Source organism: Sphaeramia orbicularis, chromosome 24, assembly GCF_902148855.1.
Source record: "Sphaeramia orbicularis chromosome 24, fSphaOr1.1, whole genome shotgun sequence".
NCBI lineage: Eukaryota > Metazoa > Chordata > Actinopteri > Kurtiformes > Apogonidae > Sphaeramia > Sphaeramia orbicularis.
Window position 1 is genome coordinate 41268543 of NC_043979.1, and position 23736 is coordinate 41292278.

General features: G+C 36.8%; 1 protein-coding gene across 4 annotated transcripts in view; it reads left to right on the top strand.

Moving 5' to 3' along the window:
* The window catches only part of wasf1 (WASP family member 1), a 247721-nt gene extending 226341 nt beyond the window's left edge, over positions 1-21380 (top strand). For all 4 annotated transcript variants that reach the window (XM_030127872.1, XM_030127871.1, XM_030127873.1 and 1 more), the window contains 3 exons: positions 9135-9314; positions 13867-14438; positions 19652-21380. In XM_030127872.1, the coding sequence (XP_029983732.1) occupies positions 9135-9314; positions 13867-14438; positions 19652-19809 (910 nt within the window). In that variant the 3' untranslated portion in view covers positions 19810-21380. The remainder of the gene's footprint in view (positions 1-9134; positions 9315-13866; positions 14439-19651) is intronic.
* Positions 21381-23736: the final 2356 nt, after the last annotated feature.

Here is a 23736-nt window from a genome sequence, read left to right on the forward strand (position 1 = left end):
TTTGAGCCAAGACCCTGCTGCCTAGTCTAGAGGGGTGGACACCATCGGACTTGTAGAAGGAGGGGCGGTTCCAGAACAGATTAAAGTTATCAATAAAACTGAAGCCGTTCAGAGCAGAGGCGGACTGGAGCCAGGTGTTCAGGCTGAGGAGGCGGCTGAAACGGCCCACACCACGGGCAAAGGAGGGGAGTGGCCCGGAAATGAAAACAGCCTTCCCGGATCCTTTCAGTTTATCAAAGAGGTTTTTAAAATGAACCTTCGTCACTTCGGACTGTTGAAGAGAAGTGTCATTGAAGCCCACGTGAACTATGATCCGGGTAACGGTGGATGGCAGTGAGAGCAGCAGCTGAGGCAGTTCATGGAGGATGGAGGTGACGGTGGAACCAGGAAAACACCTGGTTATGGCGTTAAAGAAACGGACGTGACGGATGATGGAGTCCCCGAGGATAGCGGTGGTCGGAGGGAAAAGTGGTCGAGGAGACGGTGTTGAAGGTGAAGGGTTCCTGGTCTCTCTAGGTAGACATTCCACGGGTGGACCGTCGGAGTGACGGCGGACGGCCTCTCGGAGGAGGCGGCGCCGGGCAGAGGAGCGGACCGAGGAGCGGGGACCCTTGTTCGACGGCTTCACAGGAGGACCGGCTTTAGGACCGTCGCCGGTAATCAGCTCGGTGGCAGCCACGGTGTCAGCAGGAGCCGGTTCCAGGACAGAGCCAGGTGGGATGGGGGGCACATCAGCCCTGGCGGGGGGAGCCGGAGCGTTCTCCACGGACAGGACGGCGAAGCGGTTTGATGTGCTGATGGTCGGCGGTGGTGAGTCTTTGCTCGTGTTCTTTTTGCGGCCACGAATCACCACTTCAGACCAGGGTGTAGAACACGGGGGGCGAGAACAGGCAGAGGAAGGATCCCATAACACCGTATCATCACAGGAGGCTTTGGGCTTCTCTGCGCTTTTCAGGAACAGACTGGACAGTGTGGGAAGGTGGCTGGAGAAACCACAGAGCTGGGCATTTTTCTCCTCGCGTTCTGCGGAGAGGCGCAGTATTTCCTCTTTGAGATCCGCGATAGTTTGGTAAGCCTTTACCAGGGTTTTGTTTGCTTGGACGAGAGGACTATCTCCAGATGATGAGGATGACGCCATGGTGGAAACAGCGAGATACCGGGCAGAGCGCGGGAAGCGGTGGGTGACAGCCAGAGGTAAGGATCCACTGACAATACTGACCTGTCCTGATGAAGGTTTGGGTTGATAGCGTCAAGTTAAAAAGACACGGTTAAGAGGTTAGGTTCAAGTGAGTAAGCGTTGAAAGGCAAGAAATAAGTAGTTAAAAGGCTGGATTTCTGAGAGTAGATCCGCCGGCGGTTAGTACCATGACCTTTGACCTTTGGTGACCTTGAAGGGTCAAACACAATCGCACCGATGTCTAGATTTCAAGAAACTACAGGTTGGATTCATTTAAATCTTTATATGTAGCTTTTTATCGGGACTATGTCTACAAATTTCTCACAGTTTTGAAAAATTGGAATTTCTTACATTTTTGACAAATTTTTGAAATATTAAAAATTTGTCTTTACTTTATAATGTGGGGCGCTGTAAAGGGAGGGTAAATGTGACAAATTCATGGGGCCCAGCATTTCTGGGGGGCCTGTAGAGTAGTGGAGGGGGTCCAGTGGATACAGGTTAGAAGTTGTGAAAATTTCATGTAAGGTCTGCGCTATAATAGAGGCATAGAAGCCGGGAGTCAGACTTTGAAAGCATGTTAAGTTTAACTTTTGCTTCACGCCAGTGTTAGTTAAGTTAGTTATGGGCCCCACCCCCATGTGTATATCTACTGCCCCTACCCCACATACAAACCCCACCCCTGACCAGTTGAAAAGATGCTGAATTTGATCAAGGGCCCACAATTGCTAGGGATGCCCCAGCTCGTAATGGTCCATGTTGTGATGGCTTATATCATGGAAATGGTTACAGATATCAGTATAGTTACTATTGAACACTGATAGGAAGTCATATGTGAACTTTCATTTGGTATCATGACCTTTGACCTTTAGTGACCATGAAGGGTCAAACACAAGATCACCAGCGTCTAGATTTCAACAATGTTCTTCTCTGAAAGTACAGGTTGGATTCATTTAAATCTTTCTATGTAGCTTCCTAGAGACAATTTCTACAAATTTGTTTGCTGTTTTTGACAAATTTAGATTATTTTTAATTTGTAACACATTTTTTTAAGTATTAAAAATTTGCTTTCACTCATAATGGTCCATATTTTGATGGTTTTTATCATGGAAATGGTGACACATATCAATGTAGTTACTACTGATCACTGATAGGAAGTCATATATGGACTTTCATTTAATTAGTTGAATTCTCCTCCAGTGAAAGTACCGCCCACTTCTATTGGTAGATTGACCTCCTGCATCAAGATGACGTGACTCTAACATAGCAGCAGAACCTGACAAACTCACACATTCAACGTGTTATTGATGCTTGATAGAACATGCTGGAGAGATACAGGTAGGGGTGTGTATTGGCAAGAATCTGGCGATACGATACAAATCACAATACTAGGATCACGATACCATATATCACGATATGTCATGATACTGTTAAAAAGGCAATTTTTTGTTTGTTTCTTTTCTTTAAATGATTATTTCCTGGAAGAATTGAATTACACCAGAAATCTGCACAAATACTAAACACATTTTTATTTGATGAGAACAGGATCTGATGCTATGTCACAAAATGTTCTTGTGTTCAAACTTAAATTCTGTTTTACACACATTACAGTTTAAGATCCTGTTCAAATGTTCATATTCTATTAGTTCAGAACTAACATCATAGCATTATTTTTGTGCAATCCCAATAAAGGAGCTAACATTATTTAACCCTTTCATGCATGAATTATGTGAACCTTAGTCAATAATTTTTTCTTGAGTGATTTTATTCCTCTTTAAGCATGTGAAAAAAAATGCAATTCAGATTTTTTTTTTTAATGAACCTATTTTTCATGGAGTTACAAAAATGTCCACTCAGATCGACACCATACGTTTAATTTTTGAAGCAAAGAAACATGTATTCAAACCCATCATCAGAAAGTGATATACTGTGTGAAAAATATGAAATAAACATTTTTAATGCTGCTAATCTGATGTTTTCTCACATTTTATCATACTCTAATACTAGTTATTACTCACTTCATGGAGATAATATGCAAAAAAACAACTTTTTGTTTAAGGAAACCGGTAATTACTGTCTAATAACAATTAGTAATTGATTTCCACTCGAACATGTTAGTGCAGATCAGGTTTATCTAGAACAGTAAAGTTGCAGTAATGGTATAAATGTCATTGTATTATTATGGGATGGTGCATAAGTGTCCATTGTGTTGCCTGATATGGAACTAAAACAACAAAACCCATGAATATACAAGAGAACAGCTGGAGAAGAACTGTCCACTGGAGTGACCACTATGCATGAAAGGGTTAATAAAAGAGTGTTAAATAATAACAAATAAAATACAAACCAAAAAGAAAACCAAAAAAAAACAAAAATGAACCTCCACAATACCTGACTAAACCGAAGCTGCAGACATACCTTCAACTAAAAAACACATATAAAACAGAATTTTATGTCAGTGCAAATTTGACCAGGAACCAAAGGTCCCTAATTGCTCAGTTGCGAACAGGAATCCTTCCCTTGGCCTTAGAAACTGGGAGATTCACCCAAACCCCAGAAGGAAACAGACTTTGTGGACTGTGTGATTTGGGGGAAGTGGAAAATGAATCACATTTTCTTTTGTATTGTCCTCTACAGGGGTTGGACAAAATAAAGGAAACACCTTAAAAAATCAACAAAATATAATTTAATATGGTGTAGGTCCGCCTTTTGCGGCAATTACAGCCTCAATTCTCCGAGGTATTGATTCATCCAACTTGTGAATTGTTTCCAAAGGAATTTTAAGCCATTCTTCAGTTAGAATACCCTCCAACTCTTTTAGAGACGATGGCGGTGGAAATCGACGTCTTACTTGAATCTCTAAAACTGACCATAAATGCTCAATAATGTTGAGGTCTGGGGACTGTGCCGGTCATACGAGATGCTCAACTTCATTAGAATGTTCCTCATGCCATTCTTTAACAATTCTAGCTGTATGGATTGGGGCATTATCATCTTGAGATGAAGGTGTTTCCATTATTTTGTCCAACCCCTGTACCTTATGTTGATCAAAATATTTTAATTGGCCTTAAAAAGGTTCTGTTTAGAAATAAAGCCATTTATTGTTCAACATCAGCATTTTCTACTTTGTGTGTGCATGTTGGAGTGTGTGGACTAATTGCAAATGTAATGCTAATAGGTAGGCTATCATTAGCACTACTACAACTACTAATCTGCAGGGTTACTTCAATTAAAGAGGGGCAAAAAAAATCTACTTGAGTGTTGTTATTACGTAATGAACCATGTTATTACATTTTCCTGAAAATAAAAATGTGTCAAGTGCATTTTGTAATAAATTTCTCAAATTGTAATAACTTACTACATAATGCGAAAAAATTTACTACATAATGCATTGAGGTAGTTTATTACAAAATGCGTCAGTTTATTACATAATGCGGCTTTATTACAAGATGACGTGACATTCTTATTACATTTTGAACTTTTATTACATAATGGGAATTTATTACATAATGCGGCTCAACAAAAGGTGAAATCTCGAGAAACTGCCACAAATGTAGCACTGGGTCTTTGTGGGTTCATAGAAAGCCAAAACCCCTTACCCTGGATCTAATATCGAAACTGTCACAATGGACGAAGACTAATGTAATAATGAAAACTAATACGCACCAATATAAATACAAGGACATATTGTAGCTCTGTAACAGCAGTGCCTTGCAGTTGTGTTTTGCATCTACAGGGGTTGGACAAAATAATGGAAACACCTTAAAAAATCAACAAAATATAATTTAATATGGTGTAGGTCCGCCTTTTGCAGCAATTACAGCCTCAATTCTCAGAGGTATTGATTCATACAACTTGTGAATTGTTTCCAAAGGAATTTTAAGCCATTCTTCAGTTAGAATACCCTCCAACTCTTTGAGAGACGATGGCGGTGGAAATGGACATCTTACTTGAATCTCTAAAACTGACCATAAATGCTCAATAATGTTGAGGTCTGGGGACTGTGCCGGCCATACGAGATGCTCAACTTCATTAGAATGTTCCTCATGCCATTCTTTAACAATTCTAGCTGTATGGATTGGGGCATTATCATCTTGAGGTGAAGGTGTTTCCATTATTTTGTCCAACCCCTGTATACGATGAACTGAGAGCCCCTTTGTTTGATGATATGTGTATCCGAAATCCTGATCCATTCTGGAGCACAGATGATGATAAGATGAAATGGTTGTTTAGTTCTAATGTATAGAAATTAGCATTATTTCTTTGTAAAGCCTGGAAAAAGCGGCAGATGTGTTTGTTTAAATAGGTCAGTACTTTGTTTTGTTCATATCTATCGTGTCTATTGTCTGGTGTTTGATTTTTGGTGTGTATTTTTGGTGTCTTATTAGCCCATGTAAGTGCTGGGCATGTTCTTTATGCAAGACACAATAATAAAAACATTCATTCATTCCTTCATTCTGCATTTGAATAAATACCTAAAAATATCAATACAGTACTTTTAGATATCGGTACAGTATTGTGAAATGAAATGCAGATACGGGGCTACATTGGTTATATTTTTTCAGACTATAAATTCCTTATATGTTTGTCTTTATTAAACTAAATCAAAACCCAATGACTATGACGATTTAAGAGCTGATGTGTATCCCTGTAACCATGGAAACACAGCGTATCACTGCAAATGATATGCGTCACTTCTGTTCAAAATAACAGTCAGTTTAAGAATAATGATCGTATAAACACTGATTTCCTTCTTTTTTTTTTTTAGTTCCTACCAGGATGTAATCACTCAGTCTACAACAATAAATTCCCTCTCGACAAAGATTGCTTTTTGCAATTTACACTTAATTTGCACCAAAAAAGTGCAGCTACAGCAGTGCTGATTAGCATCCCTCACAGTTGTGATTGCCTTTATTGTGCCTCAAACCTCCAGTGCCACTCACATTCAATCATTTCCCTGCCAGTCAATGTGATTAATAAAAATAAAGAAAAAAAAAAAAATCATACAAATTAGTGTTTTTCTTGGATTTATCAGCGGGATTAACAGGTCTCACTCTGACCATGAAAGCAGCCTCGACAGCATCGGTGAAATTGTTTTTGTGTCTACGTCTATATTAAAAGACGTCTGGACAAAATCAACTAAAATATTTCAAGGTGCAGCTTTAACTGAAACTCACTTGAAGAGTTGGATTTTTATTTCTTTAACTATTTTTCCATCTAAGAGGAATTTATTTTTATCCTGCGAGACACTTGTGAAGAATATTTTTAGTCAGTTTAAACATTAAGATCAGACGCATTAATCATTCATTTCATTTGACACTTTTAAGAGTTCAGAAATGCTGATTGAATTGATTCGATCTGAAAAAGAATTTCTCGTTATTAAAAATCCCATCTATTTTTCACGTCTCATATCCTACATTATTTGTAGTTTTGCTCCGACTTTCCGACTGATTGATTTTGAGCCGTTTCATCTCTAATCTTTGTTTGAAGGTTTTATTTCTTGTGAAAAATCTTAAAACGGTCAGTCTCCCCTCTCGTCTAAAATTGTTTTTTCAGCTCAACACCCAAACTGACATGAAACACATCATGTAGCTGTAGATTTATATAAAAAACTATCACTTGAAATCTGTTTTTATGCCCTTTTTTTCCTCTTTTACAGTATTTTAATCTTGTCTTTTGTTATTTCTACATCATTTTTGTCATATAGGTCACACTTATTTGTCTTTTTACATCTTTTTTCATTTCAACCTTATTAAATCTTTCCTTTTTTTTGTCTTACATTTCCCTCCTGTTGCATCTTTCATGTCATTTTTGTCTCTTGAGTCTTCCAGAGGACACTTCAAAAATCTATTTACATACCATATTATTGCCATTCAGTTACCTCTGGCAACTTTCGACCTATAAAAACAACTCTTCGACCTATTTTGGCTCAAGATAATTTGGGAAACATAGCTTTATAAAACATGGTCCAATTAAACAATCAGAGGATTCATTGTTTTTTAGCATTTATTATGTTTATATACATTTTGACTAAATGTGAACCCAGGTTTTTTTTGTTTTGTTTTGTTTTGGTTTTTTTTCACTGAAGTTTTTATTAGTGATGTCCCGATTTGGATATTTTTTGCTTCCAATCCAATTTTTTTTAAGATTAGTTTTGCCGAAATCGATCTGATACCGATCCAATACTTACTTTTTACAATAATAATTTAATTTAAATTTGGAGTCATTATTTATCTGTTATTATACTATTACACTGGTCTACAATTTTTTAGAAATGATTTGCTTCAGACATTAAATGTGCTAAATGTTACGTATTTTAATAAGATTAATTGGAAAATAAATGACAAAAATGCCGGTTTGCTCATGTTTTCAAGGTATATGATTAAGTGTTATTACACATATATATTGGTTTATGTACATTTATATAATAGTTTTATAAATCTTCCACTAAATAGAACCTGTAAAGTGAATGTATTCTAATGTGCAGACAGTGTTTTGAAGTAGATCTTGTAGCTCTGAGACAAATATTCCTTTTGAGTCAAACCCATTCTCTCATTAATTCTTGAATTTCACAGTTTGACCCAAGGCTGTATCTTGGAAACTTCAGCCAACCAGCATTTTTGACTTGATTTTTCTTTATCAGTGACTCTCGTGGTAAAATTTAATTATTTTTATTCTTGAAGCATTTTCCTTGTAGACCAGTGTTATTTTACTTGAGATCACAGTTGGGCTGAATGTGGAACCTGAACTAAAACAGCTATGACACCTTTGACTCTTAATAACTTTAGTGTCATTTTTGCACTTTCCAAATTCAGACTGTGGGACAAATTACAACCTTTGGTGGGCCGGTTTTGGCCCGTGGACCGTATGTTTGCCACTGCTGTAGCCAGTCTATGGACAGGTCCGTCCAGGTATTACCGTACTTTCCGGACTATAAGCCGCTACTTTTTTCTTGTTTTGAACCCCGCGGCTTTTACAGCGATGCAACTTGAGTATAGATTTATACGGGCTAACGGCCACCAGGGGGCGTTCTAGCAGGAAGCGCAAAAGTGAGACAGACAGGTGGAAGAGGTGATGAAGAGGAGAAGTTTTAATCTTAACTTTTAACAATCATTTTGCGTGTCATGCACAAACCTTTGGCTTTCCTTTTTTTTCCTGTCTTTGTTTTTCTCCTTTTGTAAATGTATGAAAATATGATAAAATCAATAAAAACTTAAATGACAAAAAAAGCATTAAGTCATTAAATAGATTTTGTGAAAATTAAGGCCTTCAATGGCATTAAAAAGCATTACATTCAATGTCAAGAGTCCTTAAAAATTAAATACACTTGATGGAAAAAAGCATTATTCACAATTTATTTTGATTATATAAACATTTAATAATTTTGATCGGAAGTATAGCGTAATGATTGACAGGCAGAACCCTTTAATTGGCTATTGTTTATGGCCGATACATGAAATCACAACACCGGATGCTTGGAATGCAACGTGTGAAAGGTGAAAGAGCGGAGGGAGTATTAACAAATGTCGGAAAAATAGGAAAATGACAGTTTTAGCAGAAGTGATTGGAGGAGGGGCTATTCAGAACCTGGTTAAAGTCTGTGGACGGTAAACTGTCATAAAACTATATATAAAACTGTATCTCCAGTTGGACATGGGCATTAAATTTGTTTTAAGTGGCATTAAAAAGCATTAAATTAGATTTACTGATACCTGCAGACACCCTGATATCACAATTTGGCCAAAAACTGACTTAGTCAATTATGCTACGAGGCTAATGATGTAGTAAAGAATAAATAATGGGTCTGTTTTATGTGTAGCATTAGCATTTTGTCATGACCCAATATTCAGTGAAAGGGTAAAATAAATGAGTAAAGAAAGTAGTTACTGACGAAAAAGATAAACACAAATCAAACACAAAACTGCATGTAATGCTGAATAATGAATCTGTCTCTGCCCAGGGCTCCCTTGTACATGGAACATTTGGATGGACCCTTCTCGCTGGCGGCGCTGCCCTACAGCCAGATGAACGAGCTGCTGAATCGTACAGGAGACAGAATGTATTCGCGGCCCAACGACCCTCCACCGCCACCACCTCCGGTTCACCCTCTGGGAGAGATCAAGCCTCCTTCTGTGATCAGGTGGGACAAACGAAACTAAAACCCAGACTCTTAAAGGGGTCAGATTTTGCTAGGCTGATCTGCCTTGGTGGAGGTCTGCACTCTCCGAGTGCTTTTCTAGTATAATTTTGTCATTTGGTTTTATTTCATTTATTTAGTTTTATTTATTTGCTATTTCTATTTATCTAGAACAGGGGTCTGCAACCTTTATTGTCAAATGAGTCATTTCGTCCCCTCTTCTGCCAAAAAAAAAATAGTCAGGAGCCGCAAAAAATAACAGAGCTTATGAACTTTTAAAAGTTTTCATCTTTTTTTACATTTTATCTGTTACAACCACTTAATACAACCAACAGAAGTGCAGTGTGGAATGGATTCTGGAGTATGATTACTCTGAAAGTACACAGTAAAAGTAGTTCATAGTGTTTGTGTTAATAGTATATGAAGTACTGATACCAGATAGACCAAATTCATGAGGTACTTATTGAAAAAAATAATTTTATTCATTATTGAATTTAGTCTTAAAGCCTATTTCAGATGAAAAAATAAACTTTTGGAGCTAGGAAGGGATTTTTTAATATGATTACTCCAAAAATACACAGTAAAAGTAGTTCATAGTATTTGTGCTAATAGTATATGAAGTACTAATACCAAATATACCAAATTCATGAGGTACTTATTGAAAAAAAAACATTTTATTCATTATTGAATTTAGTCTTAAAGCCTATTTCACATGAAAAAACAAACACTTGGAGCTAGGGAGGGATTTTTTAGTATGATTACTCCAAAAATACACAGTAAAAGTAGTTCATAGTATTTGTGCTAATAGTATATGAAGTACTAATACCAAAAACACCAAATTCACAAGGTACGTACTGGAAATCATAATTTTATTCATCATTGAATTTAGTCTTAAAGCCTATTTCAGACGAAAACAACCATTTGTAGTTTGTTGTAGGATTACCCCAAAAGTACACAGTACTCATACTCATACAGTCGCTCTATGAAAAGTATCACTATTTATGGAAATGATTCTCCTCAAAACTCAACACTGCCTCCACAGTTCCCAGTTGTACTGCTCCATATTCTCAATCTGGGTTCACATCCACAAGCTCCCAAAAAACGGACAGAATTATGTGAGTAATATACAAAGGACGGACAGAACCCTCTGTCTGTATCCGTCTGCATCTTTATCGTAGAGCACAAATGAGCCCTTACTTTTGTTAGCACATTCAGCTGATTTACCGTAACTGTCGAATGAGTAGCGCACAAGAAAAACGCTAGCGGCTGGGTTGACCATGCAGAGGAGAATCGCGGCTGGCTAGAGTGCTGTAGAGGGAGGAGCCACTACAAGGAGGATGAAGAAAAGCATTAGGCTCTGGAGCCGCAGGTTACAGACCCCTGATCTAGAAAATCTTCAATTTTATGGTAATTACTTTTAGCCCTGTAAAGCCTGAACCATTGAATCATTGACAGAAAATTCCAGTTCTTTGAAGCTAGAACCTTTATTGGTCCTTCTGAACAACCCCAATTTTTTTTTTTTTTTATATATCAATTACCATGTATGAGTTTAAATTTTGTATCATATTTGATACATCAGGTCTCCATGATCAAATATCATTATTTTTGAACAAACAAAAACATGATATTACACAAACATGTCTAACAAATTGGTAATTCCTTTTCAAAATTGGCAAAGTTCTGCCTCCTTCCTCATTAATGACAGTCTTGTAGAGTCACTGGAAAGGCCTGTGGTGAGTGAATTCCTCCCCCCTGGTGGATTATCTGTGTATTGCATGTATCTAATTGTATACATCAGGTTTGTCAAGAAAAAAAAATATCCCAATGATTATGTAGAGGGCTTCAAAAGTCATGTATCCAATATGGTACATTTGGCGTTAAGGGGTTAAATATGTATTTTCTTTATGTGTGGATTTTCTGCCAGGATTTGGGGTAATGTAATTTCTTTGTTCATCTACAAAAGAGAAATAAAGGGTAAAAAACAAAAAAATAATGAACTGGTAGATAACCTGTGAATAACCTTGGGCCATCTAAGACAAGAGTGCATTGAAGTCTGATTCACAAACTCAGACATTAAATTTCAGCCCATCCTTGTTCTTTTTAGTTTGTTTATTTATCGATTTCATTTTCTCTGATAGATCATTTGGCCCTACAGCAGCGGGCGACATTCCATTAGTTTTCATTTTGTGCGTATTTCTTCTGTTTAGGGGCTTTCTCAGCTCTGTCAGAGCTTTGGAGAAAACTGAAGTAAGGATGGATGGGGTTGAAAATGGATGGATCAAAGTGTTTGTGGACCAAAGATATGGAGGGAAAAAAAAAGGAAAGGCTCAGAAAGGAGAGGAGAAGGATCAATGAAGTGTTAAGGCCACTGAGCGTATTACAGGTTGTTTTTTTGCTGCGCGCTTTTTGCCGCATATGTCACTGTTTGAAGGGATGGAGAGATCAGAGGGAATGATTAAGGCTGGAGCTGCAGCACCAGAGAAATATCTCATTGATTTTTGAAGAAGTCCTCACAGCTCGGCTCCGTCGACTCCACAGTCCACATTTGTCTGCCCCGTTCTTCTGCTTTTCTCTTTGTGGCTTTTGGTTGTTTTTTTGCTTTTAATCATCTTCCTCCTCATGTTTAATACAATGAATAGCACATTAGGTTTATATGGTATCAATGTACTTACCAAGGTTACTATAGTTTTGATTTTCATTATACAGGGTGTATCAAAAAAAACTATACATTTTGAAAAATTACCCCCAGTTCCACATTTGATAATTTTTGGAATTTTCTTTTATGGACGTCGGTTGGTAGGGGATTGGTGGATATTTGTCTAAATGTACAGACCCAGGTTTTCATGCATGAGTGAGCAGGGGCAACTTGCGCAATCCAAGTTAAAACTGGTTTGTGCGAAGTAGCGGTGGGATTTAAATCTAATCAAAGGTCATGGGAGGGGACAATGGGCGTCCATCTTGTTTTCCACAAAATTGCCAGGTTACAGCATTAACACTTTGGCCACCATGTCATTTTCATTTGGGTTAGAGTTAGCCTTAGCCCAGTGTTTTTCAACCTTGGGGTCAGGACCCCAAGGTGACCACAATGTAATTTAAATCTATGTTGAATTTTTCTCAATTTTTCTAAATAAAAATCTGAAAAATAAATAAATAAATAAATATGGTGGGTTGACAGAGACAATCACAATACATAAAAGACATGACAAACTGTGAGTCTGAAACTGAAGCACTGTGGTTCTGTTTATCTGTCAAATGTTCATCGTGGTCGGTTTCAGATGCTGCAGCTCTTTCATAATTCATAGTTTGAGTTCCTGTTTGTTCAGTATTAAATGTCAGCCTTGTAAATCCAAGCTGGACTGACTGTACATATCCTGACCAAGGAAAATAAAATTCTCCCTTTGTGCAGTAATCTACACCTGGATTTTCTGTCTCCGTCCATAATAATATACATTATATAGACTAAATGTCATCTAAAATTAACGTTTATTTGCAACATAGTATAGCAAACTATTACATGATCAAAAAGAAATTAATTTTAGCAAAAAAAAAAAATGTCTGGGGTTGCCAGAAATTTGTGATGTTAAAATGGGGTCATGAGCCAAAAAAGGCTGGGAACCACTGCCTTAGCCCTAACCCTGAACCTAACCTGTCCTGTCCTCAGTGACAGTTTCAAGCCTAAACAAGTTGAATTAACTTTGAAAGGCAGGAACAGCTGCCATGGGTAAAGAAAGGGCTTCATCATTTCAAGCGATCTTTAAAAACTAAAACATTTGAAGGAATAATCTGTTTTAAGAAATTATAAATTTTGATAATATGCATTTGATAATTTTTGGAATTTTCAATTATGGACGTGAGTTGGTAGGGGATTGGTGGATATTTGTCCAAATTTACAGACCCAGGTTTTCATGCATGAGTGAGCAGGGGCAACTTGCGCAATCCAAGTTAAAACTGGTTTGCGCAAAGTAGCGGTGGGACTTAAATCCAGTCAAGTGTGGATACAGGTCACATATGGGCAAAAAAAATCGGATTTGGGTCACATTTGCCTGCAGTCTGAATGTAGCCTAAATGTCCAGGTCGTTATTGAAAATGAGAATCGGGCTATGTAAATCTTAGAACTGTGATGTAACTGCTTTAGCATAAACTGCACTGCAGAATTAGTATTTGTACTTTCAAATTTTAAAAGTATCTTTAGATTATCATCAGAGTGTATAGAGTAAAGAGCTGTAAAGTTCTGCCAAAGTTGCCAATGTTTGGAGATTGATGTGACCTCTAGAGGGAGTAGTGAGTCACTCTGCTGGGAACTTTGACCGAAGTGTCATAAAGTCACCAAAAATGCCGTTTTTGTTTAAATGAAAGGCACGCCTAATAAAATATTTTGTCATTTTCACCCAAGAGCTTTGTTGTGTAAACTGAGCCTCAGTTCTCAACTAACTTACCTGGTTAAATGAAATAAAATAAAATAAATGTGGCTTATTAGTTTATTTTATCTGCTCACTCGTTCTCTACTGTTTCTTATTCCGATCCCCTTTTCTTTCTCTCCCCCTCTTTCATCCAGCTCCAGTTCAGGTTTTTCCGACAGCAGACCCCAGTCTCCAGCACGGACAGCAGGCCTCAACTCCAACACCCCCCCTCCTCCACCTCCTCCTCTCCCCCCTCCACCTCCTCCTTTACCCTCTGCAGGCCTTCGGGGCACCCCTCCTCCCCCCATTCCTCCACTCCCAGTCCAGCAGAAGCCCCCGGCTATCCCGCCTGCCCCCGCCCCTCTACAGATCGCCCCGGGGGTACTCCACCCGGCCCCTCCACCCGTGGCGCCTCCTCTCCACTCCTCCTCCCCAGCCCGTCTCCAGCAGGTCCTGGACAAGGGCCCACATATGGGCTCTTCAACCCAGTCAGACGGTACCATCCTGCCCCCGCCCCCTCCACCCCCTCCTCTGCCTCTCCCCGGAGCACGGAGTTCGTCGCCCTGTCCGTCAGGCCCCCCACCTGTGCCGGCCTTCCCTTCAGCAGGAGCCATGGCCTCCCCACAGCTCCACGCCACATCCCACGATATGGGCAAGAGGCACCATCCTGCCAACCTGCCCCCCATCAGCGATGCACGCAGTGTGCTGTTGGAAGCCATCAGAAAAGGTGCGGTTTCACATTATTGTTCATTTCATTTTCAGATTTTATCCTTTATGAACTTATTTTCTGCATTTTGATTTACTTGATATAGACCTTTTGATAGGCTTGATTATTTTCTGAATGAAATGATGACAGATTTTAAATGTATTTATAAATGATATCTAAGGCCCAATAAATAAATTAACTATATTCATTTTATTTTCCTCTTTGTGCCATATGCCTGTACAGAGCTTGTCTACTCTGCTCCTTGCACATGGAATATGTTGCTAGAAGACTGAAAACTGACTAAATTGATCACCTTGAATGCTTTTAAATCCAAACTCTAACTCAATGACTTACACTTGTTTTTCATAGTTTGACTTGTCCTGTAAATTCTTGTACAGGGTGGGGAAGCAAAATTTACAATGAACATTTAGTTGTTTTTTCTCAGCAGGCACTACGTCAGTTGTTTTGAAACCAAACATATACTGATGTCATAATCATACCTAACACTATTATCCATACCTTTTCAGAAACTTTTGCCCATATGAGTAATCAGGAAAGCAAACGTCAAAGAGTGTGTGATTTGCTGAATGCACTCGTCACACCAAAGGAGATTTCAAAAATAGTTGGAGTGTCCATAAAGACTGTTTATAATGGAAAGAAGAGAATGACTAGGAGCAAAACTATTACGAGAAAGTCTGGAAGATACTATTAAAGAAGAATGGGAGAAGTTGTCACCTGAATATTTGAGGAACATTTGCGCAAGTTTCAGGAAGCGTGTGAAGGCAGTTATTGAGAAAGAAGGAGGACACATAGAATAAAAACATTTTCTATTATGTACATTTTCTTGTGGCAAATAAATTCTCATGACTTTCAATAAACTAATTGGTCATACACTGTCTTTCAATCCCTGCCTCAAAATATTGTAAATTTTGCTTCTCCACCCTGTATGTTGTAACTGTGTGTTGTATTCCATGCTGCCTCTTGGCCAGGACTCCCTTAAAAATGAGGTTCTTAGTCTCAATGGGATCTTTTTTCCTGGTTAAATTTTAAAAATTGTATGTAACAGGGACATTGTACATTAATTCACACTGCTGTAAATGCACCAGAGTTAGCATAAAGGCTATTTTTCATCTGCAGACCCTGGACAGATATTAAATTATCACCCTAAATGGTAGCAGAAGATTATAAATATGCAACTTTAAGAACAAAATTTTAAATACCTAAACACAGACGAGTACAATATAAGTTTAGCAATACAACAACTTAAAATTAATAACACATCAGCCAAAGTAAGTTAAAAAAAAATTAAAATATTCAAAATGACTTGGCCCTTAAGCATATTAAAACAATACAGAGACAGGACTAAAATATTTCTAATGCTCCAATTATTAATGTACCAGTTTTTTAGATGCATTTTGAACTCATTTTGTGTATTTTATTAGACCTTATTCTCATTTCTGATGTTGCAAAACTGTAAACCTTGCAAACAAAATACAGTTCAAATACTTGAACTTCTGAGCAAATTTAAATGATCCTAACCCACTATTTAAAAAAAAAAAATATTCCCACATCTGTGCAGTGTCCACATTTATACTACTTTCTTTTATATTTACCTGCAAAGTTTATTTAAAAAAAGAGTTAGCATAAAGGCTATTTTTCATCTGCAGACCCTGGACAGATGTTAAATTATCACCCTAAACAGTAGCACAAGATTATAAATATGCAACTTTAAAAACTAAATTTTAAATATCCAAACACAGATGAGTACACTACAAGTTTCACAATACAGAAATTGTAAATTAACACATCTGCCAAAGTAAGTAAAAAAAAAATTTAACTTTTCAAATAGACTTGGTACTTAGACATTTAAAAAAATATAGACAGGACTAAAACATTTCTAATGCTGACAGCTCTAATTATTAATATACCAGTTGTTTTTTTTTAGATGCATTTTGAACTCCTCAGAAATGTGAATATGATCGAATAACATACACAGAATGTTACAAAACTTTAAACCTACCAACATAATACAGTCCAAATACTTAGAGTTATCAGCAAATTTTATTTATTTATTTATTTATTTTTTTATTTATTTTTTTTTTAATAACGCTTATTTAACCAGGGAAAAAAAATTCATTGAGATTAAAAATCTCTTTTTCAAGAATGTCCTGGCCAAGACAGCAGCAGCAGAAGTTCAATTTCAAAAAAATATTCCCACATCTGTGCAGTGTCTGCATTTATACTACTTTCTTTTATATTTACCTGCAAAGTTTATTTAAAAAAAGAGTTAGCATAAAGGCTATTTTTCATCTGCAGACCCTGGACAGATGTTAAATTTCACCCTAAACAGTAGCACAAGATTATAAATATGCAACTTTAAAAACTAAATTTTAAATACCCAAACACAGATGAGCACAATGTAAGTGTCGCAATACAAAAATTTTAAATTAATAACACATCTGCCAAAGTAAGTAAAAAAAAATATTACACTTTTCAAATAGACTTGGCACTTAGACATTTAAAAAAAAATATAGAGACAGGACTAAAACAGTTCTAATGCTGACAGCTCTAATTATTAATATACCAGTTTTTTTTTAGATGCATTTTGAACTCATCAGAAATGTGAATATGATCGAATAACATACACAGAATGTTACAAAACTTTAAACCTACCAACATAATACAGTCCAAATACCTGGAGTTATTAGCAAAGTTTAATTATTCTAACCCACTATTTTTTATTTATTTATTTTTATAACGCTTATTTAACCAGGAAAAAAAAAAACTCATTGAGATTAACCCTTTCATGCACAGTGGTCACTCCAGTGGACAGTTCTTCCACAGCTGTTCTCTTGTATATTCATGGGTTTTGTTGTTTTAGTTCCATATCAGCCAACACAGTGGACACTTACGCACCATCCCATAATACACTGACATTCAGACCATTACTGTCACTTTGCTGTTCTAAATAAACCTGATCTGCAATAACATGTTTGAGTGGAAATCAATTGCTAATTGTTATTAGGATGTAATTAACAGTTTTCTGGAAAAAAAAAGTTTTTTTTACCTCCGCCAGAAGGTTTTGTGATCACTTTGCTTTGTGTGCGTGCATGTTTGTTTGTCTGTTAGCAGGATAACTGAAAAAGTTATGGATGGATTTTCATGAAATTTTCAGGAAATGTTGATACTGGCACAAGGAAGAAATTATTAAATTTTGGTGGTGATCGGAGGGGGGGGGGCAGACTTGTCTTGGCAGAGGTCAGCGCTCTCTGAGTGCTTTTCTTGTTTTAAAAATGTATCTGAAAAAACTGTTGCATTATGCAGTTTCCAATCAAGACAATTTTTTTAATGTTAAAAAGTTAAAACTGTCAATTTCCTGGGTCTCAGAGGATTTTATCTTCATGAAATGAGTAATAACTAATATTAGAGTATGATAAAATGTGAGAAAACAGTAGCAATTTAGCAATTAGCGGCATTAAAAATGTTTTTATTTCATAGTTTTCACACAGTTTTTCCCTTTCTGATGAGTTTTAAATACATGTTTCTTTGCTTCAAAAATTAAACACATGGTGTCCAGCTGAGTGGACATTTTTGTAACTCCATTTAAAAAAGTTACAAAAAAATTTAATTACATTTTTGTTCATGCCTAAAGAGGAATAAAATCACTCAAAAATGTTTTGACTAAGGTTCTCATAATTCATGCACGAAACGGTTAAAAATCTCTTTTTCAAGAATGTCCTGACCAAGACAGCAGCAGCAGAAGTTCAATTTCAAAAAAATATTCCCACATCTCTGCAGAGTCCACATTTATACTACAGGGTGTCCCATAAGTCTCCATACATAGGAAAAATAAACGTTTCTTGACATGAACCATTTTTATATAATAATAATAATAATAATAATAATAATAATAATAATAATAATAATAGACTTTATTTGTATAGCACCTTTCATACAGAAATTGTAGCCCAAAGTCCTTCACATTGATTGAAAAAATACAATATTAAAATACATTAAGATTTGATTATACATCAAGGAATAAAATGAAATTTGAGAGAAATACAATAAAAAATAAAAATAAATATAAAAACAGCGCACATTAAAATATTTGATTATGCATAGAATTTTTGAAGTGCAAGAAATAAGATGAAATTTGAGAGAAATACAATAAAATAAATATAGAAATAAAAGCAGCGCACATTAAAATATTTGATCATGCATAGAATTTTTGAAGTGCAAGAAATAAGATGAAATTTGAAATACAATAAAATAAAAAATGAAAAAAAGAAATACAATAAAATAAAATAAAAATAAAAACCACACATTCCTGGTTCCTGAATTGTGACCCCATTTTTATCTCCTTTCAAAGGCTAATGAGAATAAAAATGTTTTTAATTTGGTTTTAAATATATTCAGTGAACTGGCTTCTCTAATGTCTTTTGGAATTGTATTCCATAACTTCGGTGCATACTTAGTAAAGGCTGCGTCCCCCATTTTCTTTGTAATATTTCTGGGAGGCGCTAGTAACCCTGCGTTTGATGACCTCAGTGTTCTAGTTTGTACATAATTGATCAGTGAGTTTGCAATGTAACTTGGTCCGGTTCCATTTAGAGCTTTATACGTGAGGAGTAGTATCTTCAAATCAATTCTGTAGGTTACCGGTAACCAGTGCAGGGAAACCAACACTGGAGTAATGTGCTCTCTCTTCTTGGTTTTGGTTAATAACCTAGCTGCAGAGTTCTGAATCAGCTGAAGTCTGTCTGCGGTGCTTTTTGGGAGACCTGTAAGGAGTGCATTACAGTATACATTATTACATTACATTATATAATATGCTCTATATGACTGCCGTTTTGTCGGGAACACATTTCAATGCGTGTCCTCCACTGCTGAAGAACTATAAAGAAGAAATATAAAGAAATACATGTTAGAACCATATATGTATGGAATGTATGATGTCTCCTATGTATGGAGACTTATGGGACACCCTGTACTTTCTTTTATATTTACCTGCAAAGTTTATTTAAAAAAAAAAAAAAAAAAAATCAGACTGAAATTTGGTCTAAAAGTGATGTTTGGGTAGAAAGGCATTAGAATTGCATGAGAAGTTAGAAAAACTGTCGAGCACCTGGCATTGCCCAGTAGAGATCTGTTTCCTCACTGGGAGCATCACTCTAGTCTACTCTGTAACTCTGTTAGATTTACATAAACCCTGAAAAACTTCTTTTTTTCTGCAGGTATTCAGCTCCGAAAAGTGGAGGAGCAGCGAGAACAAGAGGCGAAGCACGAGCGCGTGGGCAACGATGTGGCCACCATCCTTTCCCGCCGCATCGCCGTGGAGTACTCCGACTCAGAGGACGAGTCTGAGTTTGACGAAGGAGACTGGATGGAGTGACGATGACGACGATGAAGATGAAGATGAAGATGCGGCGGTGGCAGCGGAGGACAAACGTGTTGGGGTGTTCCCAAAGCCCTCAGCATCACGAGTCCTTTCTACTCCGGAGAGAAGTGAAACATGGTCGTCGTGCACTTTTCCTTCCTCTGTCGAGCTTTTTTTAATCTCATCATATCTGTCTCGCTGTGGTTTGTGTTCAGAGGAGAATCTCCACGTAGCCCTCATCGGTCTTTCTAGTGTTTCCTGAAGAAGTTTTTGAGTTTGTTCTTCTCTGCACTACCACACAACTTTGTTTCAGCCGGATTTCTTGTAACGAAATCCCTCATGTTTACTATTGTTATACACGAAGATTAATTTTTTTCGAGGACCCACTTGTTTTTGTTTCTTATCTGTATGTCGGTGTTAAAAAAAAAAAAAAAAAAAAAAAAAAAAAAGGAAAATTGAAGGCATGTTGCAACTTTCCTTAGTTCTCAGCACAGTTTTGCCACCTGGTGGTCGAACATGGCATTAAAAGAATGCTGTTTTAATTTCCTTTTTTTTTTTCTGCTGAAACATTCGGTTTCGACGGGGCCAGTACGTTGCAGATACTGACCACTTCATGAACGCTCCAGCTGTGATTTCACTTCGCTGGGTTTTTATTTTTCGCTCTTGTTATCAGGACTGACTTCACCACTAAAAAGAAACATGCAAACGATTGTGTTGGTATGCTCTGTGATGATTGTTGTATGGTTGAAAAATGAAGAAGGAGGAAGCATATGGCTGCTCTGGCCATATCTATGTGCATATTCATCCTCTTCCATCTATTTACCAGGGAAATATATGCCGAGAGATTGAGCTTTTTTGTCCGTTTTTCGGGTCTTGTGATTTTTTCCTAAGGAGTCAGGTACAGTATGCTCATGCTTGACATTGGTATATGTCAAAGAGCAACACTGAGCCATTGTTTTCTAGTGTATTGAGCTCCCATCGTTTCATTACGTTCGCCACACAAACTGACTTGGGAAGTGATGAGATCCTGTAGATAGAAAATCAGATTTCCTGCCTCTTTTATCGTCCCAGATGAATATTCAGTGTGCCGAGGGAAGCGACCGGATATAATGAGTCTGACCATCAGCAGGTACAAACCACTCACCACCACTGAAGGCAGCTTTCCTCATCCCCATCCCCCCCACCATCCCCTCGGATCCCCCCTTTTACTGTGTACCTGCCCACTAACGAGAAGCCTTACCTCGTTTGGTTCTTCTGCAGCAACTGTTACTCAAAAGAATATGTTTAGCTCAATACTGCCTTTTGAGGCTTAAAAAAAGAAAAAAAAAAGAGAAGGATACATTATTATGCCTTGTTTTTGGCTCATTTCGGAGAAAATGTCTGCCATCCTTTTGCGTTTGTTTGTTCGTTTGTTCTTTCTTCTACTTGCCTTATTGTTCGTACAAAACTTATCGTTGAGTTGATGAATGTATTGTGCCGTTACTACTTACTTGCCTGCGCTTGTATGGATTTGCTGTTTCTATGTTCGGGGAAAGAAAAAGGGATCTGGGACAGAAACCCTGGTTTAAAAAAAAAAAAAAAAAAAAGAAAAAGAATAGATCAATACTGTATACCATGTAACTTATGTAACTGTTGACTGTAACAGTTTGCTTGAATTAATAAAAATCTAATGTTATGTTTCAGCTGGGTTTGTCGAGCTTTAACTCCTCTGCTGGAGTTTTTGTGTTTTTTTTTTTGTCTTTTTCCAAGATGTTTTTTCCCTTATAACAGGGCTGTCAAACTCATTTTGGTTCAGGGACCATATTTAGCCCAGTTTGATCTCAAGCGGGCCAGCCCAGTAAAATAACAACTTAAAAACTATAAATAATGACAAATCCAAGTTTTTCTTTTTGTTTTAGTAAAAAAAAAAAAAAAAAAAAAAAAAAAAATTAAATTATGAAAATATTTACATTTAACAAAAAAAATTGGAAAACCCTGAAAAAACAGAAATTTCACTTGAAAAATTAGTGCAATTTTAATAATATTATGCCTCGACTTATTACAGTGGGTTACAAAAAAAAAATGTTTTTTGCAAGTTGTCTAGGTTTTTTCAACTGAATTAGGACCATTTTGCACCACTAAATCCAAAAATGACATCTGTTTTTCTCAATCAGGTCAGGTTGTTTTGCTAATTTGATTTTGAAAAATTTCATCTTCTCACAAAATTGCTGACATTTTTGTGACTTTGTCAGTTGATTTTTTATATAGTTCTCACCCAAAATAGGTTTTAAGAGAAAAAAAATTATTTGATCACTTGATTCCTGTTAGGTACAATGGTGTATTCAGCGCAGATGTAGCAGAATACGTCAGGCTTATTTTTGCAAGATCTTCTAGTCGAAGCCATTTCATTCACCTGTAACATTTAAAAAAACATTAATGATAAATTGGCAAAAGTAAAATCTTCAGAACTCGTTTATTGCAAGAAATATGAAAGTATTTTGTATCATATGATGTGAAAATGCCCATAAATGTAAGCAAAAATGTTAAAAAGCCAATATGTAACATAGTTCAGAAAGTTGACCTGATTGAGCAAAATTAATGTGATTTTTGGATTCAGCACACCAAAATTATCCTAAATCAGCTCAAAAAACTTTAACAATAAATTTGTTGTTGACCAGTGTTATTTATACATGTACATTTACACACAATGTTACATAAACATTTGGTAACAGGCAGAATATTGTTAAAATATTGGAGTTTGGAACTAAAATTTGAACAATTTCTACAATATTACATCTCATTATTAACACAGTATTATATTAATATTGTTAAAATTGCACATTTCAGGTTGTTCATCATTTTTATTTATGTATTTTTTTTGCATTTTATTGTGAAAGAATAGTTTTGTAAATGTAAATATTTTCACAGAGTAATGTTATTTTTTTCACTTAAATTTTTTCCACATGATTTTTCACAAAGAAAATTTGTCGTTGTCATTATTTATGGGTTATTGTGTTATTTTTTTTTTTTACTGTAGATCACATTAGTCTGTATGTAGAACCTGAACCAAAATGATTTGGACAACCTGGACTGTTCAGATTCATTTTTGCACGTTCATCCCATGGGCCAGAATGGAACCTTTGGCGGGCCAGATTTGGCCCCCGGGCCGCATGTTTGACACCTGTGCCTTATAAGAATAATTCACACGGACCCACAAACACGTTACGTGACTCACTGGAGATGCTTTCCTGTTCAGAAATAATTTGTAGGATGTAAATAAAGCGTTTTTGTTTTTTTTTTCATTCCATGCTCTGTCACACTCTTCCTCTCACCTCGTCTTTATTCTCACTTTCCTGTCTCCTCACCTCTCTTCTTCAGTTTCTTTTCCCAGTCTTCTCTCTAAACAGAGGATTCTCACAGAGTTCTCATGTTTATTATCTTGTCACTCTTGTTATAATCATGTTTTATGCCCCGTCAGTCTCTATCCCCTTAAGCCTGCAGCTTCAAAGATGCTTTGGGCATTTCGGTTTCTCATGTCAGTGTAGCACATGACATCTGTATCTCAACATATGTCAGCTTTGGGACTGCTTGGGTTCTAACTTCAGTACACAATGCGTCGCTTTCATTGCAGTTTGCAGTACGTGCTGTGTATAAGATGTTTACAAAGAGAAACTGTTTTTTTTTGTGTTTAAGGGGAGCTGATGAAAAAGAGATTTAATTACCAGATACAGGGTGTTACTCTAGTCATGCTGGAAAGTATCCAACTGTTTGGCCCCCAGGGAAAATTGCTGGATTTATTATTAACCTATAGTTGACAGACCTGAAAGGCTATTTGCAAACAATCAGCAAGTTTCATGACAAGATAGGTCTCACCACAGTGTGAACTTCAGTTTTGCTTCAACACTATTTTCCTCCTGCCTGCTGCTTCTAATAGTTTGCTGTAAAACTAAAGCTATTAAAAAA